This window comes from Ptychodera flava, unplaced genomic scaffold, assembly GCF_041260155.1.
Source record: "Ptychodera flava strain L36383 unplaced genomic scaffold, AS_Pfla_20210202 Scaffold_37__1_contigs__length_1687728_pilon, whole genome shotgun sequence".
Lineage (NCBI taxonomy): Eukaryota > Metazoa > Hemichordata > Enteropneusta > Ptychoderidae > Ptychodera > Ptychodera flava.
The window spans coordinates 1,572,192-1,593,692 of record NW_027248359.1 but is presented as its reverse complement, the minus strand read 5'-3'; the positions used below and the strand labels follow the sequence as shown (position 1 = coordinate 1,593,692).

The window sequence follows — 21,501 nt, the reverse complement described above, 5'->3', positions numbered from 1 at the left end:
GCTTGAAATGCCTGGTTATTCTTACTTGATTTCTTGTTTTAATACCTTCGTCGTGACTCTTTACTACAATACTTCATATGTTTCAGTTTTCCCGTGGACGTCATGAAATATCTCTGAGATATAACAAATGCTTCATAAAAAGTGCCGCTGAGTTATATTGGATGTTTGAAAAATAAATATGTTTGAAGTCGGCAAAAAATGCAGGCTGTTAACTTTAAACCTTAAAGGAACACAAGTACGAAAAAAGTATTTAAACTTTGGATAAATTTAAATACATTTCATTGAAAGACTTCTAAGATACAGTTCATGACTAAATGTGCTTCCAGTAATTGTAACACCGTTTTATTTAACGGTGACTATGGCCTCTCTCAAAGAATACCTCACGTTGAAATGACGTCACTAACGGAGCTTTCTGGCTGTAGGGGATCCCCAAATCATAGTGTTGATTTGTTGATTTTGTTCAGCAATGTCAGAAAGCGAGCCTCTCGAACAAGACATCGCCATTTCTACGTCATTGGCCGCGGCGCTTTTAGTAACAACCATTGCTATAGTAATAATATGCAGTTTCAAGCACAGGAATTCAGGTAGGATTTACAGATACGATTGTTTGCATAAAAAATCAAAAAAAAAAATAATAAAGTACAAATAGTTATAATAAATTATATATATATATATATATATATATATATATATATATATATATATATATATATATATATATATATATATATATATATATATATAGATAGATAGATAGATAGATAGATAGATAGATAGATAGATAGATAGATATCACATCATTTGGGTCACTTGATGTTTATCACCTCATTTGAGTCACTTTCCTCAATTACGCTAAATTAAATTAGTCATGTTCAGAACTTTCTGGCAATTCAAATAGTTGTATTTACTTCAGGTGCTTACTTGATACTTATATATAAGCACCTGAAGAAAATGTACTACTGTAAAATCTACATATCTTACGATCGCATGTATTACTCGAGTAATAGGTACCATTATATAGCTCCTTTAATACGACTTACGGTATCACCCTTTATTTTTATTTTCTTGTCTAAAGACCAAAGTATAATCTGTTCCGCTAATGAAATGATTGCAGCATGATATATAAATATCAGTAGATAAGGTTACACTTTCTTTTTTTAACCAGGCGAGAAGAGACACTCAAAATATTCACTCTCGGATGAAATTTCTGAGGAGTCAGATCCGTATGAAGAATTACGTATTGAAACGCTTGGCAATGTAACAGTCTTGGATGATGCAGGTCAAAGATATAGCTATGACGATAATCCTGTTAACAATAACATAGTCGATATCCTAAACAATGACGGCGACTATGAATACGATTACTTTAGTGGTCAATTAGGAGACGTCCACGAGTACGATGAAGGTTTATCACCATCTTTATTGAAAAGAAAGGTGATTAATCTAAAGACGTTGATCACTTTCGATGTAACGTTATGTGACTCAGTTTTAAATGCAGCTGTAAGGACTCAAAATTTATAGAATGCATTTTTTCAACATTTTAGTCATTTTTATCGATGTTTATTGATTTACTCTTGTTACGTTAAAAAGACAAGAAACATAGTATGTGTATGTGCTCTAATGTATTTTGTAGTAAATGAAATGGAAAGTGACCCATTCGTAAAATTCGGATAGTGGGACGAGTCAGAATGTCAAAACCGTTCTTATGTGTTTATCTTTTTATTGCACTTTGGCAAGCTAAACAAAAGACAAGCAAACATTGTAACGACGTTCTTGATTCTTTATTTTCTTTCCATAAGTCTGCCTGCTATGAAGATCAATATGTCGAACCACAACTAGGTGAAGAGCAAGACAATGAATACCTTGTATCTGGGCAACAGGTTTTCGAGGTTGATCGTGAAAGAATACACGTCGATGCAACATTATTTGCCGGGGATTTTTTCGAACTTCAGGAAGGAGAAGGCTGGTTTATCGGTGGAAAAGAAGGCTCTACCAAAGTCATTATCAAGCAATCAATAGGTAATTGACCTTAAATGACATTTATGCCTAGCGCATCATTTAGCACTACAGAAGAATTAAATAGCACATATTATAATTTAAACTTTGTCATTAGCGACTTATTGTGACATTGCTCCGATTGATCGTCAACCTACTGATTTCTGTTACAGGAAATGCCATTTCTAAATCAGCTATTGAAGCTGAAATAGACCTTATGAAAATGCTGCACTTCCATGAAAACATCGACAATATCATAGCCTGTTGTACTAAATCGGGTGAGTTTAAAGGCGGTGCCATTTTTAGTAAGAATATTTTGAACCAAATACTGTATACATAAGTATTGTACTGGGAACTCCAATTCTGCCCAAGCAAGTACGTTTGTATTTGTACCTAATTTAAACGCAACCAGTAAATTCTGTATTAAATGAATTGATGTATACACATGACACTAAAGATGAAGACAAATTTTAAAAAAATGTTCTATTTAAGGTAATCTTTACATTCCAGAACCGCTGCTCTTGATAACAGGTCGTCCAAAATTAGGAAACTTGAAGAAATATTTAGTCGACAATAGGGAAAGTGTTAACAAAAACCAGCTATTGTCTTTTGCGATTGATGTTGCTAAAGGGATGAAATACATATGCTCCAAAAAGGTAACTGAGAGAGAGAGAGAGAGAGAGAGAGAGAGAGAGAGAGAGAGAGAGAGAGAGAGAGAGAGAGAGAGAGAGAGAGAGAGAGAGAGAGAGAGAGAGGAGAGAGAGAGAGAGAGAGAGAGAGAGACAGACAGACAGACAGACAGACAGACAGACAGACAGACAGACAGACAGACAGACAGACAGACAGACAGACAGACAGACAAAGACAGACAGACAGACAGAGACAGACAGAGACAGACAGACAGAGAAAGACAGACAGAGACAGACAGGCGGACAGACAGACGGACGGACAGAAATATCTATAGACTCTATAGAAAGAGCTATAACAAACGGACTCCATGCCAAACGTTGGATTTAGAAAATTATCAAAATGAAAATACGGTCAGTAATTAGTGTAGGGGGCAGGTATATCTGATATATAAAATCATACATAAAATATAATAACACGAAATTGTCTGTATTGAAATATACCAATGCAGGTCGTACGGAGATATCTCGCAATGGAGCACATTTCCGTTTTCGAAGGAATGAGATGCAAAATCTCAAATTTCAGCTACTGCACAGGGGTTATTGACGATGGTCAGTTCTTCACAGTCACAAATCAGGTGAAATGTAATTTACTGTCTTTATATGTATCAATGTATCTAAGCTGGTGTAACTTTCAAATTGTTTCAGGTCCCGTACACAAAATAAACATTCGTTGTTGTTTTTCTTCGTACGACCTCGAAAAGACACAACTTCCATGGATAACGTCTTTAATAAACATCACGTAACACTTACATAACTTTGACTTACTCTTAAACAATATTTATTCTTAAAACATTTGTAAAATCGTTTTTTGTCTGTGTATTATATTCAGTTGGACGACTGCTACAGGTGGATTGCACTGGAGAGCTTTCAATATGGAATGTACAACATGAAGACAGATATCTGGACTTTTGGTATAGTATTATGGGAAATATTTACCAGGGGTAAGTGTACCATAAGTGTGAGAATAAATAACCATTTTAAGCTACAAGCAGCGTTAGCGGGGCCCAAGCGGTGCAAAGTTGCACGAAGGAGCCTGTGAAATTAGTTTGAAAAAATGGCTGTCTTTTTTATGTAAGACAGCCCTTATTGTGTTGAAATTTTCAGGATTTAATTAGTTTTGCCTAGCCGTAGATGATGTCGTACATGGTCGGTCAAAGGTCATCCTAGGTCACCTACACTACTTTGAAAAAGGTCACGGTGCAAAGCGCAGTTTCAACCAATGTGCTTCAGCTAATGTTTTTGGTTTTTTTTTGTTGTTGTTCCGGAGAAGTTGTTTTCATTATTTTTTCATGTTATCGTACACGTTTTTCGCAAATGGTAATATGGCCATTATTCCAAATGACCGATCCAAAAAATTTTAGTGTTAATTTGCAATCACATGATCAATTCAAATACCTTCACACACACTAATTAGTACTCACGTAGAGTATGATACGTATCTTAGAATTTTTTTTTTCAAAGTTCAAATTTGATTTATTTCAAAATGCAATATGGCACTAATAGTCAAGTGACAGTTCACTAGTTTATCGCAAATTTAGGTCACTCATGGCATACATTCTACACAAAATTTTAAGTAGATTTACCTTTTTTTTTAAAATTCGTTTGTTAAAGTTCACAAAACCCAATATGGAAGCAAAGTCATAGTCAGGTGCTCAACTACTCGTATCAGCCCATTAGCAAAGGGACGTTAAATTATTTTCATGTTTTAGGTTTTTAGTTCTAGTGTTATAAAATTGAAGAAGAAGGAGCAGGAGTAAAAGAATAAACAATCAGCAGAATTCGACCACTAACAATGATGACCGAAATCCTGTTGGCTAGGACCCCTAACTGATACTAAACTTCAAAAACAATCCCCCAAAACAAAAACAAAATAGAAACATATGATACCCAAGCCGGGTCTGTTTCTACCCCTTATAACCCCAAAATACATTTCTTTATCAGCAAGCATTTAAAGGTCTTCAGCACAATTGTTATGCTCATTTCAATTCTTGACTTTCTATTCAGGTCTCACTCCCTACCAAGGCTTCAAACAGACCGATGTGGTTACGAAATTAAAACAAGGTTTCCGGTTACTGCGACCTGACTCTTGTGACGAAGATGTGTGAGTTGCTGTCATTGTTATTTTTAAAACTTTCCGTGTTGTAATCAGCCTCGTCTGCTCCTTGAGCATGTTTCAGTCAACTCTGTTATTGTCACTTGTTTACCATCGCAAATTTGTAAATCATCCGCATAGCATTTAATAACATTTGTTACTTTTTCGCAGTTACGACACAGTATATCTAATTTATTTATCAAGACTGGCAAAGATTGATAATATTACATTAATATGTATTAATTCTTTATGCTCTTTTATAGTTATAATATAATGTTACCTTGCTGGAGAAGACGACCAATTGATCGCCCTACATTCACAAGCCTCTTGTCAGCTCTAAAGAACATGCGGGAAAAAGAAGAAGTAGGGCATAATTTGCATTGTTGGCACAAATTTGATCTTTATATGACGTTGGTTTGAGGATAACTTACCGTAAGGTTTGCCGATGAGCTCAACGGGACACAAGTATAAGTTTATATTTTCGAGTGATTCACTCAATATCAATTTCATATGTTTAATTTGTAAAATGCTGTAGCGTGAAATTTTATGGATTTTTTATTTTTCGTTACGAGTTCAATTGCAGCGACAGAAAGAGAAAGAGAGACAGGGACATAGACAGACAGAAATACAGACAGACGGACGGACGGACGGACTGAGAATAAGCTATCATGATAGTCATCGAATCTCCGCACCAGTAATTTTAATTTAATAAGACCAATACATTTGTGATATGTTCCCTCATCGCGTAATTGACCTAAAACTTTTCGTCATCTCCACCTGTGATTCAGACCACTGCTTGCTAGTTTTAGTGCAGGCATTCTGTGTAAATAACGTTTTTTTTTAACCACACTTTTTCCTTATCGAAGCTTGAATCGCAGGATTACAGCTATGGAAAACAATATACGAAATTGGACGATTTTTATGAGTCCGAATACGTAACTCCCGGACAAAAGGTATTCGAAGTCAATCGCAACCTAATACAAATAACAGATACAATTTATAGCGGCGACTTTACAGAGATTCTACATGGAATGGCTTATTTTCCCGACAACCAGGAACGTTCAAGGGAGATAGCCATCAAAATTGTAGAAGGTAATACGACATTTTAATGTTTTGTCAATGATGGCTCAAGTGCATATAGGGAGACATATAAGGGTTTTTCATAAGCAGAACAACTTTTAAACAACAATAAAAATGATATAAAAGGGTGATAAATGGACTGTTCATCCGAACGAGGATATAACTTCATATTGGCGGCTTTATAGATGTAATGTTGTAGTACGTACTATTTCTCAGTACCGTTGTCGATCATTTGCGAAATGTTGTAGTCTGCGAAAATTCCATGGTGACCGAAATGCTGTTTATCTACTGTTTATCTGGTTTTGACATATGTTTGAGACAAAATGAGTCAGTTCTTGTATTCCTTGCTCTATCTCTGTAGAAAGTAACGACAGAACTGTTCGTGCTAGAGTGCGAAGGGAAATTGATGTGCTGAAGTCATTATCTCCCCATCGTAATGTCATTAGTCTGTTTGCATATTCCACAAACCGAGGTACGTTACTGGTTAATTGGATTAAATACGTGAAAATATCGATTTAATAAGCTTCCATATTTTTATTTCGACACATCCATAAATAGTGCTTTTTGTGATACCAAAATGCTCAATCAACCTTCTCTTTCGCAAAGATCAAGTGTGTGGATCAGTAATATATTTTAAAATAACATTGTCCAATACATTGATGTTGTGTTATACATTGCTACATGTATGTGCCTTAAGTGGGCCTTTTGCTCTACTAAAAATTAAAGTAACTGTCGTTATATTCTTACCGCCCGACTGCAAAAATATATGCTTTTCCTGAAAAGGCTAATGCAAACGTGTCAACGAAATGGTGGGTGTTAATTTTACGCAAATAATGTTTTAATTGGTAGTAAATCACACATTTCAGACCGACCGTATTTGATATTGGAATACGCTCAACACGGCGACCTCAGGAAATACCTCGTGGAAAACCGGAATATACTGGCTTCGGGCAATTATTTTAAGTTCCAGAGAAGACTATTGTCGTTTGCGTTCGATGTAGCCAATGGGATGGCATACCTATCATCGATGAAAGTAAGGATGGTTTTATTCTAAGTACTTGAAGGATGATTTTACGCACATATTACATTCACAGAGGTCTGTAGAAAGCTATTATTTTTTCATGTACCCATATTACTGTAGACACACATTTTATTAGTATATGAAAGTCAAAATGTCTGTACCTTAAGCGGGAATATTTGCTTTTTAATTACAGTTCACTTCGCATTCTTGAATAAAGCATTTATTCAAAGACCTGATGAAAAGAAGAGATACAAACTGTGTGAAGGCAACCATAATAATATGCTTAACGTAGCTGGGCACGGCACATACTTTTAAAGCTTCTTTGCCTTGTTGTCACCAATCAAAGTACAGAGATACTCACAGGTACTACCAGTGGCTTAAATAAAAAGAAATGACTTTCCACGCATAGAGATGGGTACCTAATTTGCATGCATAATGAGGATTATGCGTCAAACCAACACGCACATCGAGCGCTCACAAGTAACGGTTGGCCGGTTTTCTCCGCAGTGGGAAAACACAGATTGTCGTTAAAGCGCTCCTGCATCATATATTTTCAAGTTGTTCGTTCTTTGCGTTCCTAACAAGTATTATCATGGTCTGAAGGGGAAAAATCGACTTCTGTGGAGTAGTTTTTCGTGAATCCCCGATGTTATTTTGGCCGCGGCCAATGCAAGGTCCGTTAACGATTGCGTTGTTTTCGTTGTCACGTCTTTAACGACCCCAATAGAATAGTTTTCCAAAACCAGACGTGCATTACTTTGTGTAACCAATTATTTTTGATGCTCAAGGTCTAGTTACTGAAAAATCGCCGGCGAAACTTTGCTCCAAATCTGACGTCGCCACTCCATATTCATACGTAGATGGCCGCCAGTGTACGAGCACGTATACACTGACCATGGACGTACCACTTCAGTTACAGTGTACGTGGGTATCTGTATGGAATGCCCCTCCATGCACAGTCTCAGGCGTGTCTGTGCAGCGTCTAAGGCTCCGCCGACACACATGCACCGTGTAGTTATTATACGGCGAAACAACTTCCGGGTTTCCACGTCACTTTTAATCGACAATAAATCCTAACAATTTCAAAGGAAATGTATTTAAAATCTTTATACACGAGATAATAAACAGTAAACTTCATGAAAGCACTAACATCTTACCACCGGATATCAAATACGTGGCGTTTGCTGAACGCTTGGATGAGGTCACCGCGTAGTTACAAATGTGTCGTTCGCGTCAACATAGTCCTACACCGTTCTCATTCATACACAATGTGGGAAAACCACTCATGAATATGTATACACAATTTGAATCGGGTTCACAGCCTTTAACCCTTGTTTCTTAGCCAATCAATTTACAGATGCGCATCCTCCTATGTTGACAGAATGACAGGGATGTTTATGATGTAAACAATGCATGAAAGGCTTTGTCAAATATGTTCATTATAAAAACGATTTAACATCCTTAATTGTGCGTCTTCATTTATTAGCCGGATTGTGTTTTTTCATTTCTTTATTCAGATTGTCCACAGGTATCTTTCCACGAGACATGTACTTGTGTGTAATGATCTTACATGCAAGGTGTCGAATCTCAGTTATTCCAACAAGGTGATTAGCGATGAGAGCTTCCTGAGATTGGAATCGAAGGTATACATAATATCACGTCTTATACAATATTGGAAGTCTCTATTATTTAACTGTTAGTAATTATCACCTAGCAAATGTTAAGGAGGAATTCATCATGTTTGTCTGGCTCCAATATATTTGGTAAGTTCGAGGCCTGTCCATACCGTAAGGCAAAATAAGGAAGTTACGGTGATGTAAGTTTGGATACAGCATATGTCTGTACTGTACATAGCGTTGCCCTAAAGTACAGGTGGAATAGAGATATAGAACCAACGACAAATAACTTATATGAGATCAATTTTGCTTTAAGTGAGGACGGCTGTGTACCTTGTCATTTATCCTTGAAATCGCTGCATGCTAACTTTATGTCAGTCTTTTTTTTAATCTTTAAGCTCAAAAAATTGGTAGATGATAATGACAGTGTCATCTTCTTGTGTCATCTTCTCGAAAGAGCTATGTTTAATCGTCACTGTAACGTTGACATATTTATTGGAGAGTTTTGTCAAGATTTTGTCGTACAAGGATTACACGAATTTTTAAAAGGTTGTGTTTTATTACAGGATCAACTTCCATATCAGTGGATGGCACTGGAGACACTTGAAAATATGACATTCAGTGTACACACAGATGTTTGGTCATTTGGAGTATTATTCTGGGAAATTCTCACATTAGGTATGTACTCATTTATTTCATGTTAAAACAAAAAAAGAAACAGAATAACGCCTTCGACTTCAACTTCAAGAATTCAAAATAATGTAATTGCGAATAGAAAATAATTGTATGATGTATATTTGTCAAGTTGAACTGACAATCAACCTGCGAACATTAAGAGTAAGTTTATGTATATTTCAGGATGTCACCCCTTTGAAGAGCAGAGTCGAGAAGAAATTGAAACAGAATTGAGAAGAGGGTACAGACTACTACAACCAGAACACTGTCACCTTGAAGTGTATGTGTATATACATATGTATACATATAAAGATAGATAGATAGATAGATAGATAGATAGATAGATAGATAGATAGATAGATAGATAGATAGATAGATAGATAGATAGATAGAGAGATAGAGAGATAGATAGATAGATAGATAGATAGATAGATAGATAGATAGATAGATAGATAAATATTTAAGCGTGAAATGATTGTTGAATTTTAAATCGGTATTATCAGGATATATTTGATTTATAGCGCAATTTCTCATCTATATCGTTACATGTTCATATCTTAATTACAAGTAAACTGCTAGTATTGTTGTTGAAAAGAGGGTTTATGACGTTTTTAGATACGGCTTGATGCTGATGTGTTGGAGGAAAGAAGATTGGGCAAGGCCATCTTTTCCGAATATTGTAAAACAAATTCGAGAGCTAAGGGATGACAATGGTAAGTGTAAATTCCTAACTTGCTTTAAACTTGTTACTTATGACACGATTAGACAGAATAGCGAAAGTTGGATTACATTAATTATAAGGAAACTGTAATGACATCGAATTTTTTACAGTTAAAATTTTATAAAGTGATACAATAGTTAAAATGTAAATATTGTTTTCATTCAACAAAACAATAAAAAACATATGGTTCATTGTTTACCCCTTTAATTCGATTATCGCTATGGAAAAATATACAAATTTCTGTAAGAGTCAGAAAGAAATGGGTCAAAATGCGTTTAAATTTGTAACTGTCGCTGTTGAGTCAGTGTACTGTTGAAATGTCCCTTATTGTTTCGTCAAATCTGTGCTTAATAAACACAAATTGTTGTCAGGGCATATGTAAAATATCCATGATGGACTTAACTGTGCGTCAAAAAAAACCCCACAATATTTTGGTTGAGTCAAACTACCAAATTGAGATCAATACTGGAACTTCGGTAACGAAGAAAGTATAGACAAGTTTCCACATTTTCATTTTAATAGAAATATTGTTCATTTGTTTTGAACAAATAGTATAAGACACTGTCATGCAATGATTCTAACTTATACCATTTGTACAGCATTGCAAATTTAGAATAGAATTGTAAAGATGGTTAGCAAATATGGTGTAATATTAAACATTTGTTTTTAAATTCTTGAGAAGTTATGCCAATCCAATTATCCCAGATAACTTCCATCATGTTTTATATAGATTGTTTTATTTAATTGGCTAGCCCAGAAAAGGGAATATCTGGAAAAAGGAGTAATATTAATATCTGGCCAGTTATGGTTTATTTCACTTACTGCAATTATGTATCCTGTTACTGAATTATTCACTTTGAATGCCATTGTTAGAGTGTCAACATAGCGTCTTATCTCTCTCTGTCTCTCTCTCTGTCTCTCTCTGTCTCTATCCCTTCCCCTCTCTCTCCCTCTCTCTCTGACTTATGTTTGTTGACTGCTGTACTTCAGATAAATCGTCTTCGTCGTGATACACGCGTTCAACATATCAAAACGCTTGTGTATATCCCCTTGACAAATCAACTTGAACCGTGCAGAACATGTTGAGTTTAACAAACACGATAACCACTCATATTATTTTTTCCTGAAGAAGATTGGAAGAGAAAACTTTAATATTAGTATTAACTGGACTTTTTAAAGCTTTGTTTTTATCTTGACTCCCTTCTAGACCATTGTTATAGTGTTTATATAATCTTTGAAATTATTTGTAAATATATATCAGATGATTGAGTAAACGTATACAGAGTTGTAGTATATTTTTTTATGAAGTGTAATGCAGATATTCTTTTAAGTCAAGTACGTGTTTGCATAGTGCTTCTCTATTTCCTTTTCACATGATGTAATGCGCTGTTGTATTTGGAATAAAAAACAACTAAGAACAAAATTATTTAGTGACATGGCACTCTTCCATACATAGATATGTCTTGCGTAAAAAAATTGAGGTTTTTTTGTTGTACCAGTCGAATTGTTCAGAGATAGTGAGAAAGAGAGGGAGGGAGACAGACAGACAGACAGACAGACATACAGACAGACAATGACACACAGACAGAAAGACAACCAGAGAGGGGGGGGGGCTATTGTAAAACAATGTTAGACGAAATTTTGTCACAACGTTGAATAGTGAGGAATTAACGCATAAGCTCAAATTTCCGAACGCCCAGAGTTTATTCCATTAGTAATCACAACATTGCAGAGCAACAGAACTGTAAACGCTTGTACCTTAGGTCGATGAAGCCAATGCGGCGCAAAACGTATTTGCATTGTTGATAAAAAGGTTGAATTTCTTTGGATCAAATGCCTTAAAAAAGTGATTACTTGTACACTTTAGATAATTTTACGATTCTGGTCTACACTTAATCAGTGAGATCCTTGAAATTTGTGAGATTTGGTGAAGCACCACTTCTTGCATTATTTAACAACATCAAAGGGCCTTCAATGCAAACAATAGCTGTCCATGGATATATATCCTTTTGTGACACAAATTGTCATAATAAGTGTATCTGATTTAAGTACAAATGCAATCCTCATAAAATTTATTGCTTTGAACTTAAAAATCTCCGACTATACTGACGGAAAATGTGTGCCCACTCCACATTCGATACCTACAAAAGCATGTACATTTAACACTATGTATTGTGTGTTTTTTGTACAGTAGTCCAAATGAAAATACTTACACCATTCATAACTTAAACGTTTTCAAAAAAATATAACCTAAATGACAATACATTTTCGATAATTACAACGAAATGGTCAAAGAAAACCTACTTAGTTAACAACATTCAATATATAATGATGGCATTGCATCTGACAACATCAATGGTCACTCGTCGACCTTTGACATTTGACCCCGCTCTAAAGCGTAGCTTGGTAAAGAGATATAGTGTTTTTGTCCCACACCACTAATGACCGAGCGACGACCCCTGGCGGTTTAGTCTTTCTGTAAATCGTAAAGTAGTGAAGTGACATATTGATATAAGCTACCCATAGCACTTGGAATTCAGACTTGGAGCACTTGGCTAATGACGCGCGACAGTCAATAAGAGGGCATTTAGACTAGACCCTAGGATCTTCATTGCTTTTTATTATTTATCGCTGGTGATGTTTGGACGATTGTGTGAAGTAATAAAATTCCAAAGATTTGGAATGACAAAGACACATGACTACATGCCCATAGCTAATGGCACTCTGGAGTTGTGTGCTTCCTTACTTATCAGTGGACGACCAAATCGTAATATAGCCTAAGGATGTGTGTCAATCTTGTACAAATACACTTTGTTCATCTTGCGCACTATAGACCATTATTTAAAGTATATGTTTTTACACAGTCTACTGAGGTAGGCCTTTTAAGGTGATTTTGTACAGAGTGACGAATATAGATTCAAAGTGAACCGTTTTACACTCATGTAAGGGAAAACCACCCCACGAATGATATTATGCCTACGGGAAGCTGGTATTTTAGATACCACTCGTAGATTCCATCTCTCATCTCGCTTCTCCACAATTCGTCAGCACAATAATATGCACTTATTAAAGTTCAAAAAGTGCAAATTATTGTGCTGATGATAGCCTGGGCGAGAGAACTTGAGAATAATAGATATATCATTATAAATTTGTGCTTGAGCCATTTTTTAAAAAGGCAAAATCACTGCAAATATTCGGAACAGACTTTGACGACACAATAAACACTATGTCAGATTTGTCAGTTACAGGGCGATCTTGACCCGTTTGCTTTTACATGGTAAACTAACGTATGGGGGCGGAGTTTGCCTTCGGGAAGACAAAGAAATTAATTACAATAATTTAGCGTTTCGACTTTGCGCTAAGATTTGCGAGTTTTGTAGAAAGAGTCTGTCACAAATATTTGTGCAAGTGGCTGGTTGGGAAGTATTGATGTGAAGCGGTTTGTTAGACAAACAAACTTTGTCGTAAATTCAAATCAGCCCTGAATAAGGTTGTAAAAAAGTATATGGCTTACTGGGTGCATGTTTGCGACTTCGGCCGTGAAAACAGACGAGTCATTAATTGGCTCTAAACATGTCAATCATAAGTATCTATGCTTTCAACTGAGTAGCAAACGTCATTGAAACTCAAGCGTCAGACACTACCGGGAACAGGGTTTTGCCGCACTATGGCCCGAATTGAGGTCGCCCTTGGTAAAGTATGTCATAAAATCGATCCTGCCAACACTCAAGTAGATAGAAACTAACTCTGCTGTGTGATTGATGTGGTCAAAACATTGCCTGCCTGATCGACGGCACTGCACAATGCTGTAGTCTAAAATAGAGCTTCTCAAGGTGTGCGTGATCTTTGAAGCTTTACTCTGCGCATGTGTGTGTAATCGTGCCAGAATTAGGGTCAGGGAGATCAAATACAATTCTGACAATTTTATCATCAAAGTATGGTCAACGCAAATGAACACAAATAGTTTGATCTCTACAGTGACACCAGTCACTAGGGGCAGGTCTGTCTCCATGTTTTTGCAATAACGCAAGTATTTCTTTCCTAATAGTCTCGTGATAATCGAAGCCTTGGATTTGGCGAGCTTTAACATGGACTTAGTCAACTTTTGTTGAAAAATTGTCTCTGTCACGAGTAATATATGACCTACTTGATGTAGGGTTGGTTTGTAGCTAAGACAAACAAATGTTTGTCAAGTGTCGGGAAACAATAAGGTAATAAGAAATGTACAGCAATGACCATATTGTAATTTCATTTTAATGACTGTTTTATTTGCTCATCAACAGCGCCATCAGGCAGCCACTTACAGACAAGAAAATAAAGAAAGGATAAAATACACTAAAATTTAAACAAACAAAAAATACCATAAACATTAAACAATGAAAAAAACAAATTAACACGTCTTCAAAAAGTTGAATGAGATTCCTCAAAAACATCAACATGGAAACCTTATCAATCAAATCATTAAAAAGTGGTGATATTGAAATTTCATAATAGTCGCCCCCTATTTACATGTCAGAGCACCAATGCTGTATTGTCGTATAGAGAAAAAAGACGAAAATTATCTTGTCGAACTACTTAAACTAGTGATTTCATATGTGACAAATACCAAATATTCCAAAGTATTAAGAAAATCCAAAAGAAAGTATATGTTTCCATAAAAAATCTTTTGATGTAAATGTTTTACTTTTTCTCCAACCGTTTATGTAGACCGTAAAATAACTAATGTATTAGAATGCATTGGCTACGTGGAACAGTTTCTGAGATATGTTTGGACGCTTTTTTTTACCTTACGAAAGTACACTAAAATAGCCTAAGGGGATAATAAGACACCCCACTTATAGAACGGGTAAAAAACTCAGGTTGTGACAAATATTGATCTACATATCGAAACATGCTGCCTGTGTTATGGAAACTTGCAAAAAACATGGACAGAGAGACAAAGAGAATGTGGGCGTTTGTGTGGGCAGTATAGACAAGTGGTCATAAAATTTGACAAAACCTGTCTGTAATCTGGTAAGCTAAGGATAACGCAACTCCACATCTGCATTTTCAATTGTGATACGATATCAACTGGTTTTTGACGTCTGATAGGTTATTAGTTAGGCAAACACTATTTACTGATCTAACACAGTGTACATTGTTATGCAACTGAGCACGTCGGTTCACATGATATACCATGCCGCCAAGGCAGAACATTAAATTTGTCTTTAATGACAGATACGTTGCATCGGTTTTAGGTGCTATATCGTTACTCTATATGGCAACATCTCTATGATCAACAGGTGTTTCTCATAGCATACGAGGAGACAGTACGAAAATCGTCATTTGCATTGAAATATCATAACGATACAGATTTTTTTTTCAATCTCATAGGGTAAGATTCGATAAATGTGGGGCGGTAAACAGCTGAATGTCATTGAAATTATCCGGAATTCGAGAACTAAGATAATGGGCACAATATAGACTTCTGTAAGAAATCACTGGAAAAAATTTTATTTGTATGGGAGATTGATTCGACCTTTTGTGAACTAAATGACGATTCGGTAAGCTTTTGTTCACTCCCTAGAACACCATAGCTTACTTCTTTATTGACGTTTACAGTCGTTGTCAAAAGAAGTTTAAAAATAGCAAGAAACTAACTATAAACTATGACCCTGATATTTGTCGGTATCTCGCAACTACTTTTACAAAAGGTAGAGTAAGACTACCTAAGCCGCTGACTGATTGGAAATTGATGAGAGATAACATAGAGCGGAGTACGTTTTTGTACGTATACGAACTAATAAATTGTATATTTACACACATTTACTATCGGTGCTAGAATTTAATTAAAAGAAGAATGGTATGTTTTCAAGGTTGAGCAAAAAATGTGCTACATGTTAATTGGTTGTCACCAGTAATGCATGTTTTCCTGTTAACGTTCTCTTTCAAAATGCTTATCCATGCAACATGAAACCTGTCAAACACATGTGAGGCTTGGAAATTAATATTCGGCATCGAAAGCTAAACTATGAGAATGGAACCACCAATAGAACAAAATCTACAAAAAATTGTTATTCCAATTGACAAAACCTTTAACCATCAGTGCATAGTATAGTTTTCGACGTTTTGAAGCTCTCTGTAAAAGTATTAATCGTTCCGTTCTAAAATATTTAATTATTCTCAATCTGGAAGGCAGGCTTACACTGTACATCAAAAACCATGCAATACATAGATTGGACTTTTGCTTAGTCTTATTTAAGAGGGAACACATTACAGAATGGCGATCGTAGACTGCTGATACGCAGTACGACTATAATGTTCTTGCGCAGAGGGTTAACTAAAAACCGTTTCATCACCTTAAAGACTTCCAAAAACAGACAAACAAACATACAAACGAACAAAAACAAACAAACAAAAAATCACGTATCAGGTGTGATGATTTATTCTAAAAAAAACACTTTGACGCGGGAATAGGAAATTAAAAGATTGAACATAGGCTTACATCATGAAGGCGAACAAAACTCTATCAACGGTCACTCTTCAACCTTGACATTTGGCCTCTCTGTAAAACGCAGCTCACGGTAAGTAATATATTGCCTTCATTGACCAATGCTACTTGAACGGCCAATGTACTGTACAGTGTGTAGACCTAACAATCGGAGTGACTGAGTTATTTATGTTTAATTTAGTTTGCAATGAAGCGAGTTCTGATGAGGAATTCCGGTGAACACAATCGAATTACCCAAGATATAAAACCATTTAATTGAATGAAATAATTTGATAGAATTGTAGACAATTTTTGTTTTATCACTGTTGCGTAGCTTAAATTCTTCTCTCAAATTTCTCGCTCCACCAACGAAACCTAAACAGGACAAGCGGCCATACGATTTTGAAATAATTGCACTAAAACTGAAACATTAACACATGTGTAAGTGAACATTACATGAGCCCTCTTCTGATTCACCGTCTAGTTGAAAATCTAGACATACAATTTGTGAATTTTGCCATATACAACATTTCACAGAAGTAATTCCACGTTTGTTAAATCTATGGTGACCGACTAAAGATCTTTACGTAATTTACAAGCATGTAATTGAACATGCTTAAATACGCTACATTGTGTTCTATGTTGCCCTTGTTGACTGACATGCAGCGGCTGTTATCTATATCATGCTTTCAGAGATTCCAAGGAATGTTCGCTATATTTATAAAAACAAAACGTTCAATTTTCTTAATGATGTATATGTAAATACAACATCAGTGATGTGACCAAATTGATGTGTATCTTTCATTCAACATTTATACGATTCGTAATTTTTTCTCCTCAAAATGACTGTATCACGATGCTTATTTTCTGGTAAACAGCAAAATGCAGTTTTATGTAAGGAAGTAGATAAACACTAATTATCTTGTGTTTACTTTTTCAGTGATTAATTAACTAAGAGAAATGTCTTAATTAAATAATCTGAACCTCGCTAGGTTTATGACAAATGTCTGTCAGTTTGCAAAGATATTTTATAATTTGTTGACATCTGCGTCGCGTTCCAAGGAACTGGGATTGACCGTTGGTAGTGGAAACAGTAATATGTTGAACAAGGATAAAACAACTATTGGTAAATGCGATAAAGTTTCTGCCTGATAAGGCACTCGTAATTAGAGAGGTCAAGTTCAAAATACTGTACCTGCAACGTAAAGCAAGAAAGAAATCTTTAAGTTAGCACATGTTGTTGATACGTTTTTTTGATATGCTATTAAAACTGAGTTGGCAAGGATTAGCAAATTTCACAACAGTTGTATTGACGGTGAAGTACGCACGCTGTGGTAATCTCTCAACTATGCAAGCTTGGTATACACTAGGTCACTGAACATAGTGTGTCACGACAGTCATTGACTACACAGGTTGGCGGCAGGAAGGATACTTAAGTAACGCTCGGTGTTCCGTTTGATTACAGACAAATAGAAAGAGAGACTAACAACGCGGCATGCCTTTTGTTTCGTGGTCGTCTCGGTAGACTATGCCATTTTCATATTAAAATGAGCTTCACAGGTGATAGATTATTTGAATACTTTCATCGTGGTTGATAATTGCACGATATTATGCGAAAAGTACGACTAGATTGCATCGTGCTGCCAGTCGCATAGTAACCATAGTTACTTTGTGAGCTCTCAGGGCAGAAACACTGCTTCACGCCAATCAAACATAACACGCCATCAGTTTCATAAACACGTCCTTACATGGCCAACTATTAAGGACGTTGTAATGACTGACCGTAAACCATTGAGTAAAACCAGACGGTATCGATAAAATACTTTCAAATTTGGTTCAAACGCACTCATTATATATTCATAAAAATGTGACATTTTCATACTTCAAGACTTGCAGAAGAAGCACAGTCTTGGAATCGAGATGGTTTTCAAGGTAACGTTCATGGATCATTCCACAGTCTGCACACTGGAAAGCTCGATAAGAACCAAGTCACTCGACCTAGCATTTGACGGCAGAATTGTCATGTGCAGGAGATTGGCAGATGCGGATTGCTCGGTGTTTGCTCGATGTTTAGTCCCGACGCGACAGGTTAATTTGCCATTTAGCACAGTGTTGACCCGACGATCTGTGATTGTCCTTTATTTCAGCCTCAAGATCTTATTCCATCACACGATCACAGCCTTCGTGTAAAATGAGGGCTAGCCGAGTCACTCTCTTTACTTTCTTTGGATATTACCATTTGCATAAAATTGATTCAAAACGACAAAAATCAATAAATGTTTTCAGAGGCTTCTAAGTAGCAGCACTAGTGCTGCAAGGCCTGCATCAACATCCGTCTCACGTTGTGTTTGCTCAACACTGATAATCAATAACCAACCAAAATTAAATCTAAGCATTTTGTATCTGTTAATATGTTCTTTTAACACACCTACTTAAATGTACAATTGTACATGGTCGATTAAGAGTTGACCGTTGTGTCTAATCTATGAAAGAGACGAAAGGAAATTCAGAAGGATTGCTGTAGCTGTGGGAACATCTAAGACATTGATGCTGTCACTAGGGTGTAAATTCTATGTCCTCATCCGTCTGGATGTTATAATGCTGTCTTACTAAGCGAAATTTATTATTAAGGGGATAGATTGAACAACGGTGTTAAATAATGGATTTGGTTTTTGTAAAATTCAAGGTTAGAATCATTGTGACTTGACTGAAGCAGTTTTGGTCAACGGGTCAAAAGTTTAGTGAAAACATACACTGTGTCGAATGATGCACTAACAACCTGAACTAGACACCTTGACTTTGTTTTATTTCAAATTTGTTTGCGTATGGTGGGACTGTGAGGGAAGGCAATCAGAAATCAATGATAAATACCAGCGACATGATTCACCTTAAGACTTAACAAGATTGGAATTAAAGTCGTAAGGAAGATTTGTTTTTGCGCAAGTCGATAGTTAGGAGAGACGGATATATGACGGGCACACAATTGTGTTCATTGCATGGGCCGGCTTAACTGCAAATGTTAAAATGTCTTCGTGTACATAGGTGACTAGGTAATAAGACAAAACCGGAACTAATTCGAATTGACCAGGGAACAAACAAACCCAGGTGCGCAAAAAGCATAGAAGTACGTGTATTTCCATATGCGTTTGTACACAGGTTGGCTTATTTTTACCGGCATCACATGATCTCTTGGAGGTACTGGGTGTGGATAACACATGGCATCCTTGTATTCCGGAGTATTATCATTTCTTAGTGACATAGCGTGCTACTTAGTGACATAAACTTGAAAACAGTAGGGGGGTCGGTAATACTTCGATGGCCCAATTGAGAAAGTCATACGAGCCCTTGAAGCCAGTTTCACAACGGGGATGGGGTGGGATTTCTGTTCTTTGGGAATTAACTAAAAACGACTTGTGTCTACTTTGTATAACAGCCATTTTGATTATAAACCATGCGACGCATATCTTATATAGTACTTGCAACGTGTTTTTCTTTGTTACTCTGAATGAGCGATATTGATATTGCAATGCAATTAACGCTCTTGAACTAATTTTGATTTGAGTTTAAGGCAATGTGTACTCGTCTGAAATTGCAAATTGTTATTATATGACTCTTGCAAAAAGTCAAAAGACTTAGTGTTTCGGGTAATTTTATTTTGTAATTGTTTAGTATGTAAAAAACAATATAGTGAAAGCTTCATATAATAAAATCATCTACATTCGCTCCGTTTATTACAATAAATGTCAGCTTCCTATGTGACATTTGAGTTGCATGCAGGAAATCTGCGTTTTCTACAAGATTTGTTTGAGCACTGTTTAGTGCAGATTTTATTTGCACAGGTCGCACATAGAAAGAGATTATTGTACAACAGACGCAGATACCGTAGTCTGCGTGGGATCATGTCTATCTGTGTACAGAGGTGACGCGGTTCAGCCGATATGATGCAGCTGCTAATCAATATCAATAATATGAAAGCAGTGAGACAAGATATAACTTTGAGATGACATTACGACAATCATGAAAATCTAGGAGTTTGTATCTTAATGGGGGAACGATTTAATTTGTTCGATGTAGGATCGGAAACGAATTTGCATTGAGAAAAAAAAACCGAATATCATTGTAATATAATTGAACTGAAATTGAAAAAGTCTTGAACGGTCATGTTACACACATAAAGTGCGCATTTAAGGAGCGTATACTGGCATATTGTGTGTATTTCGAGTTCAAGAAAAAATTAAAAAATCTATGGATGTTATAGTAATAGTTAGGATATTAGGAATGCCACAAGTTTTGACAGCAAAAAAAGGATATATAAGATGCACTCAAAATCTATCATTCCTAGAATGAGGTCGTAACAAATAGATACGCCAACAAAACAACTTTTCACACAACAAAGAATTTGATACCTACACAGATATTCGGAGTATCAGCATTTTACCCAAATCAAGTACTAATAGTTGCAAATTCTATTTGTAGAAAAGTACATAAAAAAATCCAAGTTGATAATTAACTTAGCTGATCAAATTTGTTTTTGTTATTGAAACGGATGTTGCCGGAATGACTTTGTTACCTGTTGTTGTCTAAAAAGCTGCTCCTGTGCAAAGAAGCTGTTTTGCGGCACCTGGTCGTGATATCACATGACTTTTGGATCTGTGCCAAAGACCTATTTTACTCTTGCAAACCAAAACATCATATCCTGATAGGCAAACAACAAAAACATGCTTGCGTTGACAACCGTCTTCCCAAAAGTTACCTTAACTCATGTGATAATGCTTGCACAGCAACCAAGTGATATTTTTATGTCATCGATCCTCTCCAGCATACACGGGACTGCATTTGCCTGCAATGTGCCACGTATAAATAACAAGCAGATATTTATTTATTATTATAAAGTGTCTAAAAAACTTTTGGTAATTTGTATAATAAATTCGAAAAAGTAATCTACATATGTTTCAAATTCTGTTGGAAAATTCAATGTATTTACGATTTTATTTTCAAAATATAAAACAACAACTTCGATAATTAGGCTGATACATGATTTCACTTCACGTATTGAAACTGAATTGTCTGTACATGATTATTTTTAGGGTTTTGCATTTAATCAAGGCTAGTTATAAGCTGTTTATTCAATAATATTCAAGCT

The 21,501-nt window shown here is 35.9% G+C and overlaps 1 protein-coding gene across 4 annotated transcripts in view; it reads left to right on the top strand.

Moving 5' to 3' along the window:
• The window catches only part of LOC139127814 (tyrosine-protein kinase JAK2-like), a 39,951-nt gene extending 28,642 nt beyond the window's left edge, over window positions 1–11,309 (top strand). For 2 of the 4 annotated variants that reach the window (XM_070693683.1, XM_070693682.1), the window contains 18 exons: window positions 87–235; window positions 465–584; window positions 1,166–1,434; window positions 1,800–2,019; window positions 2,169–2,273; window positions 2,506–2,651; window positions 3,134–3,259; window positions 3,514–3,625; window positions 4,689–4,785; window positions 5,040–5,139; window positions 5,643–5,868; window positions 6,218–6,328; window positions 6,723–6,889; window positions 8,395–8,520; window positions 9,060–9,171; window positions 9,352–9,448; window positions 9,784–9,881; window positions 10,880–11,309. In XM_070693683.1, the coding sequence (XP_070549784.1) occupies window positions 467–584; window positions 1,166–1,434; window positions 1,800–2,019; window positions 2,169–2,273; window positions 2,506–2,651; window positions 3,134–3,259; window positions 3,514–3,625; window positions 4,689–4,785; window positions 5,040–5,139; window positions 5,643–5,868; window positions 6,218–6,328; window positions 6,723–6,889; window positions 8,395–8,520; window positions 9,060–9,171; window positions 9,352–9,448; window positions 9,784–9,881; window positions 10,880–10,899 (2,250 nt within the window). In that variant the 5' untranslated portion in view covers window positions 87–235; window positions 465–466 and the 3' untranslated portion in view covers window positions 10,900–11,309. Of the gene's footprint in view, window positions 1–86; window positions 236–464; window positions 585–1,165; window positions 1,435–1,799; window positions 2,020–2,168; window positions 2,274–2,505; window positions 2,652–3,133; window positions 3,260–3,513; window positions 3,626–4,688; window positions 4,786–5,039; window positions 5,140–5,642; window positions 5,869–6,217; window positions 6,329–6,722; window positions 6,890–8,394; window positions 8,521–9,059; window positions 9,172–9,351; window positions 9,449–9,783; window positions 10,001–10,879 lie in introns of those variants that run through there. The other 2 variants (XM_070693681.1, XM_070693680.1) reach the window with 2 other exon arrangements.
• Window positions 11,310–21,501: the final 10,192 nt, after the last annotated feature.